This window comes from Oncorhynchus kisutch, linkage group LG16 (assembly GCF_002021735.2).
Source record: "Oncorhynchus kisutch isolate 150728-3 linkage group LG16, Okis_V2, whole genome shotgun sequence".
In the NCBI taxonomy this organism is placed as follows: domain Eukaryota; kingdom Metazoa; phylum Chordata; class Actinopteri; order Salmoniformes; family Salmonidae; genus Oncorhynchus; species Oncorhynchus kisutch.
Window position 1 is genome coordinate 45,827,791 of NC_034189.2, and position 10,077 is coordinate 45,837,867.

The 10,077-nt window shown below is 39.7% G+C and overlaps 1 protein-coding gene across 4 annotated transcripts in view; it reads right to left on the reverse strand.

Annotated features, from left to right (window-relative positions):
• LOC109906742 (UDP-glucose:glycoprotein glucosyltransferase 1) overlaps positions 1 to 3,261 on the reverse strand; it is a 28,047-nt gene extending 24,786 nt beyond the window's left edge. The window contains exons 1-10 of one of the 4 annotated variants that reach the window (XM_031792599.1): positions 3,184 to 3,261; positions 1,784 to 1,922; positions 1,605 to 1,684; positions 1,386 to 1,516; positions 1,190 to 1,302; positions 893 to 1,067; positions 630 to 805; positions 396 to 496; positions 179 to 278; positions 28 to 88 (exon numbers count right to left, since the gene is read on the reverse strand). In XM_031792599.1, coding sequence (XP_031648459.1) covers positions 28 to 88; positions 179 to 278; positions 396 to 496; positions 630 to 805; positions 893 to 1,067; positions 1,190 to 1,302; positions 1,386 to 1,516; positions 1,605 to 1,684; positions 1,784 to 1,922; positions 3,184 to 3,217 — 1,110 coding nt within the window. In that variant the 5' untranslated portion in view covers positions 3,218 to 3,261. Of the gene's footprint in view, positions 1 to 27; positions 89 to 178; positions 279 to 395; positions 497 to 629; positions 806 to 892; positions 1,068 to 1,189; positions 1,303 to 1,385; positions 1,517 to 1,604; positions 1,685 to 1,783; positions 1,923 to 2,601; positions 2,711 to 3,183 lie in introns of those variants that run through there. The other 3 variants (XM_031792597.1, XM_031792596.1, XM_031792598.1) reach the window with 3 other exon arrangements.
• Between the last annotated feature and the right edge of the window lie 6,816 nt (positions 3,262 to 10,077).

Consider the following 10,077-nt stretch of genomic DNA (forward strand, 5'->3'; position numbering starts at 1 on the left):
GAGAGCTATGGATGACTGAGCTCTTACCTTCTGGTTCTCTTCCATCTCTTTACGTATCTCAGAGCTGACCACTGTTTGAGTGATCGACCTGAGAAGGGGAGAGAAACCACCAGAATCACACACTACACAGAGATATCAAAAAACATGTGTGTGTGTGTGTGTGTGTGTGTGTGTTTACCTAGCCTTGGTAGGGAAGTTCTGACTGAGGTCTCTCATGACGTTCAGAGCATCTGAAGATGGAGCAGCCAGGATCCGAGCTGCAGTCTGGAAACTCAGATCTGACACATGAAGAGAAAAAATATATATATAGTGGGGGGAAAAGGAGATGATTACTGTAGTTACAGTTGTCTTGATGGAGGAGAAGAGAGGCAAAGAAAAAATAAAGTCCCGCCCACCTTGCATCTGCCAGACTTTAAGGGGAGCCATCTCATTGGTGCTCTCCACCAGGTGTTTCCTTAGCTCCTTCAGCTGCTCCTTCAACTCAGGGTACAGAGTCCTGGAGAGGGAGAGGAGCGGTACAGAGAGGAAAATGAGAGGGAAGAAGAGAGGGAAAGAAGTTTCTCCACCCATAACGCTCCAAAGCAGAGTGGGTTTGTGGAATAGCATTTCATTTTTGGTAGGTTGGTTACTTCAGTTTTCCAAAGAGGAATCCCTGGACCTCATCCACTGGGTCATTCTCCCCCATCAGTGTAGCATTCACTTCCGCTCCCTGGACCTGTGTATCGTCCTTAGCCTTGTATTCCTGGTTCTTGATGGCCAGCTCCACTCCATAACCAGACAAATACACTCTACGACTGCTGGGAGACTGGCAACGAGAGAAAGAGGAAAAGATGAACACGAAATGATGTCTTAATTATGTTTCCCATCATGTGTATTCCTGTGTTTTTCTTACAGCCAGGTAGTGACGAAGCACATAGGTGGCCAGTCCCTTGTTGACTTTGGACAGCATCAGCTGATGGAACATTGTGAAATCCGAACTTCCAATCTCGGCATACAGGATAACAACCGGAGTGTCGGGATTTGATCCCGGGAACCTGTGATCGCTTTTGAATAGGTAGGGCTTGGGCCTGGGACAAAGAGGGATGAGATAAGGACTATTTAATGAATTATTATCACTTCAACAGAGGTCTTTATCAATCAAAGTGGATATTCACAGTTTGTGTGTGGGTGTCTCCCAGTGTGTTTGTACCGTTCTGCTGCGGTCTCCATCAGTGCAGACAGTTTCTCCGTGTCACATGACTTCTCTCCGTGGACATTGAAGAAGGCTGAGCAGCCGGAGGGCGGGGGCTCGTTGGACGCTATCTACAGGAGAGAGAGGGAGAAACAGTGATGACACACACACAGAGGGAGAGGGTAGTCATCTAGTAGTATTGTAGTAATATTACTTGTTGGAAGGAGTGTACAGTAGCAGAGTAGGCCCTGAGAGAGAGGGAGAACTTGAGCATGTTGAGTTGGACTGTGCTGAGCAGAGCACTGGCTCTCTTCACGATCAGGTCGTAGTACGCCTGGTCTGTATCTGTAACAGAACAACACTTTAATATATCTTCCAGAGACCAAGTGCTACATTAATCAACATTATCAGTGAAATAAAACATTAAGGCTACCATCATGTTCCCCTTTGATGTTCTGATTTGCTTCGACGAAATCCCAGAACATCTCCTGACTCTCTTCTGCAAGGAACTCACTGAGAAAAAGAGGGGGTGGGGGGGTATGAAGAGAAAGAGGGGGTGAAGAGAAAGAAAGGATGTGTTTTATCTTGTGTTTGTGTTGAGCATAATGTTACCTGGCCTCCAGCAGCAGAGGGGTAGAGGCCCACTTGGTGGTGAGACTGGTGGTGACAGCCTTGGAGTCAGCTTCTCCAGATACCACTGGTAGCAGGGACAGGGACAGGAGCAGGGCACAGTGCTGCCACATCCTGGGGCCTGGAGAGGAGAGGGACAGTTTAGTTTGGAGAGAGGGGGAAAGGAGAGAAGGATGAGGGAGAGTAGTAGGAGGAAAGAGAACAGGGTCAATGGAGATCTGTATTGTATCAGTGCTGAGACTGAAAGACTGGTAGCCATGCAAGTAATGCTGTTGCCTTCCCTGTTTTATGTGTTTGAGATAGTATAGCTGTATATTTTCTATTATAAACTGGGTGGTTAAAACCCTGAATGCTGATTGGCTGACAGTCGTGGTATATTTAAGCAATAAGGCCCGAGAAGGTGTGGTTTATGGCCATATATCACAAACCCAAGGTGCCTTATTGCTATTATAAACAGGTTACCAACGTAATTAGAGCTGTAAAGATAAATGTTTTGTCATACCCGTGGTATACGGTCTGATATACCATGTCTGTCAGCCAATCAGCATTCATGACTCGAACCACCCAGTTTATAATTTGTTTTTGAATGCTGATTGGCTGAAAGTCGCGGTATATTTAAGCAATAAGCACGAGGGGGTGTGGTATATGGCAAATATACCACAACTAAGGGCTGTTCTTATGCACGACACAGTCCTTAGCCATGTTATATTGGCCATATATCACAAACCCTGAGGTGCCTTATTGCTATTATAAACTGGTTACCAACGTAATTAAAGAAGTAAAGATAAATGTTGTCATACCCATGGTATAGGTCTGATATGCCATGGCTGTCAGCATTCAGGGTTCGAACCACGCAGTTTATAATGGCCATATAACACACAGCCCCGGGCATTATATCTTAATTCTAATCGGCCCAAAATTAGCTGTGCAATTAGTACACCTGTCGTGATTGTAAACACTGCGCCAATAACTCTAACCAATTAGAGCGCTCAGCGTGGCTGTTAGAGGGAGAAATATCCAATGAGCAACTTGACAGGACTTCCGGATTGTTTCAATAAAATCCGTTATGGTCAGCTAGCTGGCAACTTAAAACCGAAGGGTTAGCTATACTTTAGCTAATTAAATTACGTGTCAGAAGTTGACACCCTACGTGTTGGTTTTGCTCTGTGTGATGTTTAAGTTAACGTGCTATATCTTCGTTAGAATAACTGCAGACTTCATTGGTTAGCTTGCTAGCACACAGGATAACCTAGCTAGTTAGTTCGCGTCAGAATACGTGCAAACTTACAAACAATTTGTGGTGCAACCTCTGACAAATAGTATCTAGCGGTGACACCTTACAGAATGTTTTGCTAACATTAAATGAATGTAAACGTACATACCGAAACCGGCTTGGTAACTTCCCGCATCTGCCATGATCAGAGGGGAGTGGGTGGGGTCCTGGCAAGTTCATTGTAGGTAGACTGCTGTTTTTGCCTGTTCAAAATCTAAGTAAAAAGTATTGTCTGTATGTTTACGTTTCATTTGATTGGATATTTGATTACCCCTTGTTGTATGTAATGGAATTATGTTTTATCACTTAAATTAAGCAGTGTAAAAAATATTTGCTGCATTACCCGCTGCTTCAAGTTGGCAATTTTGGCGCCATGTTGGCTCAAAGGGGCCAAGATTTCGTTAGTTTCATCAGCTTATATAGGTTTTTAATGCATTTTATGGCACTGCAATACTGTTCAATGTATGAACAGAGATGTTAGAAATAGTTCATTCTCCGCATCTAATGTACCAAAACAAAGCCAACTCAACACTCCACGTATTCAGATAACTTCCAATGAATTGCTAGATGTTCTACATGTATTTCATCATCAGAATCATTGATTTGTAATTGAATGGCCTTATAGAGTAGGCGCCATTGTACATAAGAATTTGTTCTTAACGGACTTGCCTAGTTAAATAAAACTAAAGCAATATTATTCCCATGTCCCTATACACCATCTTCTCTCTGGACCATAATTGACTGAATCAGGTGGGTTACTGCAGGGCTGGAATGAAACCCTGCACACCCAGTAGCTTTCCAGAACCAAAGTTGTTGGAAAACCCTGACCTATAGAGGATGTTTCCACCACGAGGGGGAGTGATTGAGCCAAGTGCACACCATAGAGATAGTTACAGAGGACTCAACATTGTAGCTGTCATATTATGGCTTCTGTGAGAGAACCGGTAGTGCTATTGAAGCCATCTACATTTTGAAGTAGTTCCTTTTCTTCTACTACTGCTTATATGAGTTGGTTAACAAACTGAAAAGGTCTATACTGCCACCTGGAGTTGGTTGGTGATTTACTGCCACCTGCAGTTATGGAATGTTTGCTCAAGAGTACAATTCATTGGCTGATCCTTCCAGATGACCTGGTTGGAATTATGTGGAATCATTCCTTAACCTATAGGAAGCCCCACGCAGTTGACTACTTCAAAATTGTGAAAATAATCAAATCAAATACATTTTTATTTGTCACATGCGCTGAAGACAACAGGTGTAGACTTTACCATGAAATGCTTAATCCCGAGTCCTTTCCCAACAATGCAGAGTTAAAAGGTAAGACAAATTTATCAAGAATGGAAATAGTAACACAATCAAATAACAATAATGAGACAATATACAAGGAGTACCAGTACTGAGTCAGGATAGTTGAGGTAATATGTACATGTAGGTAGGGATGAAAGTGACAAGACAATCAGGATAGATAATAAACAGAGTAGCGGTAGCATATGTGAAGAGTGTGAAAGTGTGTTTGTGTTTATGTAGTCAATATGCATGCGTGTATGTATGATTTGTGTGCGTGAGCACATGTAGTCTTGTGTGTGTTTGAGTGTCAGTGTAGTATGCGTGAGTGTGTGGGTAGAGTCCAATGAGTGTGCATAGAGTCAGCACAAATAAAAAGATGGTCAATGCAAATTGTCAGGGTAGCCATTTTTTTTATTTTTAAGGGGTGGATCAGCTTAATATTGCGGAAAGATTGATGCTTCCATCAATGTAATTGTCTGCATCATTTCCAATCCCCCATATATTTTGAGGGGTAAATATATCTATATATCTATATACATACACATATGCATACATATACACATATATACATACACAAACCCATATAGATATACATACTTTTTTTTTGAATATACCTTTATTATTCCCGGCAAACCCTACCACCCTTCCCCCAATTAGAGTAAACTAATAAACAGTTAGGCTACTACCTTCAGTTTATACATCTTATAAACATTTTACAGACACAATCTATTTTACAATAGTTATATTTTGTTTGTTTTTAGTCATTCCTCTATTTCTGATGTCCATCCAGTTTGATTTCTATTTGTAACTGTGCTATTTCACAACATTTCTGAACCTGTATACATTTTACAGACCCCGTATGTTTTACATTGGTTATATTGCTATTAGTCCCACCCTTCAGCTCCATTCAACCTCTCAACATCATCCATTTTGGATTTCTATTTGCCATATATTTTTCAACTGTCCTGTGATGCTTCACAAAAGTACTGAACCTTTCTATTTTTGTTTATTTTGTTTATTTTTTTTAACCAGGCAAGTCAGTTAAGAACAAATTCTTATTTTCAATGACGGCCTAGGAACAGTGGGTTAACTGCCTGTTCAGGGGCAGAACGACAGATTTTTACCTCGTCAGCTCGGGGGCTTGAACTTGCAACCTTCACGGTTACTAGTCCAACGCTCTAACCACTAGGCTACCCTGCCGCCCTATTCTCATAGCTTCTACAGATTGTAAATTAAAAATAAACATTTTTGTTAAAATAATTATTATATTATTGATTGATTGACTATGGCTTTTCAAATCACCCAGTATTGCTATCTGCAGTGTTAGTTCTAGGCAAATGTTTCAATTCTTCAGCCATTCCTGGACCTGTGACCAAAAATGAGCTACATATGGACAATACCTAAATAAATGATCTAATGACTCTGCCTCCTCACAGCAAAATCTGCAGAGCTGGGAAGATTGTATCCCCCAGATATATTACATTATATTGGTTGCAAGAAGTCTGTATAGTCATTTAAATAGAAAAATTTGACGTTTTGAATCCGGTGTTGTTTTGCGTATCAATTCATAAACCATGTGCCATGGAATGGGTACATCGAAAATCTCTTCCCAGCTATTTTGCAATTTATATGGCACATCTGTCAGTTTTTTGGTCCTTAAATGAAATTGGTATATGTTTTTATTTATCACACTTTTCTTTAACAATGTGTTATTTAATACAGGGCCGACATACAAGCTCCTTACCTTTTTCCCCTTCTACTTGCCTCTTCCATTTTTGTGGTAATGCTACAATTAGTTGGTTGTAATTTTGGGTAGAGCATACATTTCCATATGTCTGTGTTAGCTGCATGTGTGATATAACTCCACCAGTCCTATTTATGATATCATTCACTAAAATTATACCTTTTTTTAAATGTATTTTTAATTTCTTCGAAAATAGTAAATTTGAGTTTAACCACAATATTTGTTGTATTATTTGTTCTGTCTTTTCAGGTGGATTAAACTGAAATTGCAACCAACTTTCAAAGACTTGTTTAAAAAATAACGATATTTTGGAGATTATTTCCTTTTCAAACAACCAAAAGTGAGCAGGTGTAGTCTGAATAAAGAGGGAAAGGCCATTCTTGAACATAGGATGAGACATTCCTACCAATTTACTAGAGAACCAGTTTGCTCATACTTTTGTATGGCTGATGCTTTTAGTGAGAGGTCTAATGCTTTAATATTTAATCATTTCTGCCCTCCGAATTCATATTCTTTATATAAATAGGCCCTTTTAATTTTGTCTGGCTTGCATTCCAAATCAAATTTAATATTTTTTGTTCATATCATTTAAAAAGCAGGTCACTAGGTGTAGGCATAAGCAAATAGTAAAACTGTGATATGACTAAAGAGTTAATCAGGGTGATTATTCCACAAATAGACAGGTATTTTCCTTTCAATGGTAGCAAGATCTTATCTATTTTAGCTAACTTTCTATAAAAATGTATTGGAGTGAGATCATTTTTTTCTTTTGGGATTTGAATACAGAGTAAGTCCACATCTCCGTCAGACCATTTAATTGGTAAACTACAATTTTTTTAGTGATCCAATACGTAATATAGTACACTTATCATAATTTGGTTTTAATCCAGAGAGGATAGCAAAAGTATCTAGATCCTCTATGAGGCCATGGAGAGATTCTAATTATGGTTTTAAAAGAAAACATGAATCATCAGCGTAGAATGACACCTTAGTTTTTAAGCCATTCCTTAATCTCATTTTAACAGCTAACATTTCGATGGCAATAATAAATAGATATGCCGATAGTGGACAACCTTGTTTTACACCTCTAGATAGTTTTCAACTTTTTTAGATGTAGCCATGCTTTACTATTTTACTCCTAGGGTTACTATGCATAACTTTAACCCATTTTAAAAGAGATTCCCCAAAATTGAAATATTCTAGGCATTTATATACAGTGGGGCAAAAAAGTATTTAGTCAGCCACCAATTGTGCAAGTTCTCCCACTTAAAAAGATGAGAGAGGCCTGTAATTTCCATAATAGGTACACTTCAACTATGACAGACGAAATGAGAAAAAAAAATCCAGAAATCACATTGTAGGATTTTTAATGAATTTATTTGCAAATTATGGTGGAAAATAAGTATTTGGTCACCTACAAACAAGCAAGATTTCTGGCTCTCACAGACCTGTAACTTTAAGAGGTTCCTCTTGTCCTCCAACCGTTACCTGTATTAATGGCACCTGCTTGAACTTGTTATCAGTATAAAAGACACCTGTCCACAACCTCAAACAGTCACACTCCAAACTCCACTATGGCCAAGACCAAAGAGCTGTCAAAGGACACCAGAAACAAAATTGTAGACCTGCACCAGGCTATGAAGACTGAATCTGCAATAGGTAAGCATCTTGGTTTGAAGAAATCAACTGTGGGAGCATTTATTAGGAAGGGGAAGACATACAAGACTACTGATAATCTCCCTCGATCTGGGGCTCCACGCAAGATCTCACCCCATGGGGTCAAAATGATCACAAGAACGGTGAGCAAAAATCCCACGGGGGGTCCTAGTGAATGACCTGCAGAGAGCTGGGACCAAAGTAACAAAGCCTACCATCAGTAACACACTACGCCACTACGTGTCCCCCTGCTTAAGCCAGTACATGTCCAGGCCCATCTGAAGTTTGCTAGAGAGCATTTGGATGATCCAGAAGAAGATTGGGAGAATGTCATATGGTCAGATGAAACCAAAATATAACTTTTTGGTAAAAACTAAACTCGTCGTGTTTCGAGGACAAAGAATGCTGAGTTGCATCCAAAGAACACCATACCTACTGTGAAGCATGGGGGTGGAAACATCATGCTTTGGGGCTGTTTTTCTGCAAAGGAACCAGGACGACTGATCCGTGTAAAGGAAAGAATGAATGGGCCATGTATCGTGAGATTTTGAGTGCAAGGGCATTGAAGATGAAACGTGACTGGGTCTTTCAGCATGACAATGATCCCAAACACACCGCCCGGGCAATGAAGGAGTGGCTTCGTAAGAAGCATTTCAAGGTCCTGGAGTTGCCTAGCCAGTCTCCAGATCTCAACCCCATAGAAAATCTTTGGAGGGAGTTGAAAGTCCGTGTTGCCCAGCAACAGCCCCAAAACATCACTGCTCTAGAGGAGATCTGCATGGAGGAATGGGCCAAAATACCAGCAACAGTGTGTGACCTTGTGAAGACTTACAGAAAAAGTTTGACCTCTGTCATTGCCAACAAAGGGTATATAACTAAGTATTGAGATAAACTTTTGTTATTTGTGATTTTCTGGATTTTTTTTCTCATTTTGTCTGTCATATTTGAAGTGTACCTATGATGAAAATTACAGGCCTCTCTCATCTTTTTAAGTGGGAGAAACTTGCACGATTGGTGGCTGACTAAATACTTTTTTGCCCCACTGTATAAACTCCAGTCGTACTTTGTGAAAAGCCTTTTCAAAATCAGCTAAGAAAACCAGACCCGGTGTCCCCAATATTTCATAGTATTCTATTGTTTCCAGTACTTGTCTTATATTATCTCCAATGTATCGGCCTTTTAAAAACCTGTCTGATTAGGATGAATATCTGACAATACTTTTTGAATTCTAGGCGCCAAGCATTTCGTTAGGATTTTTGCATCACAACACTGAAGTGTAAGAGGTCTCCAATTTTTTAAATGGACTGGATCTTTATATATACCACTTGGGTCCGGTTTCAGTAATAATAATAATGATCTACCATTTATATAGGAGTGGTTAAAACATGCTAATAATGGTCCTCTGAGTATATCAAAACAAGTTTTGTATACTTCCACTGGTATGACATCCATCCCTGGAGTTTTCCCAGCCTTAATACTTCCACTGGTATGCCATCCAGCCCTGGAGTTTTCCCAGCCTTAATACTTCCACTGGTATGCCATCCAGCCCTGGAGTTTTCCCAGCCTTAATACTTCCACTGGTATGACATCCATCCCTGGAGTTTTCCCAGCCTTAATACTTCCACTGGTATGCCATCCAGCCCTGGAGTTTTCCCAGCCTTAATACTTCCACTGGTATGCCATCCAGCCCTGGAGTTTTCCCAGCCTTAAAGGCTTTAATTGCATCATGAAATTCCTCCTCTGTAATTTGTCCTTCCCATGAGTCTTTCTGTACAGATGCTAATTTTACATTATTATTAGGAAGAAAATCCATACAATTAGTTTCAGTTAGTGGAGATGGAGACTGAAACGAAAACATATTCTTAAAGTACTTTACTTCCTCTTTCAGAATACCATTCGGTGAATCATGTGACTCCATTTGTAACAAGTTTCAATACAAATATTTGGTAGCATTTCTATATTGAAGATTGAAAAATAATTTGGTGCATTTTTCCCCATATTCCATCCAGTTCACTTTATTTGCATAATACTGTATCTTTCTTGAATAAGTTCCTCCATTTCTTTGTGTTTTTCCTCTTAACTTATTCTGTGCCTCTATGGTACAGTTTTTATTGCTATCTAACTGTACTGTTAGTCCTTCAATTTCCTTTTTTAATATGGACTCTTTTGATCTAAATTGCTTTTGTTTTATAGATGAGTACTGAATTGCATGGCCTCTAAAGGCATATTTAAAAGTGTCCCATACAAATAAGGGGATCTGCTATGTTATGTCTGAAAAAGTCCGTTATAAATTCTTCTGTCCTAGTTCTAAACAAT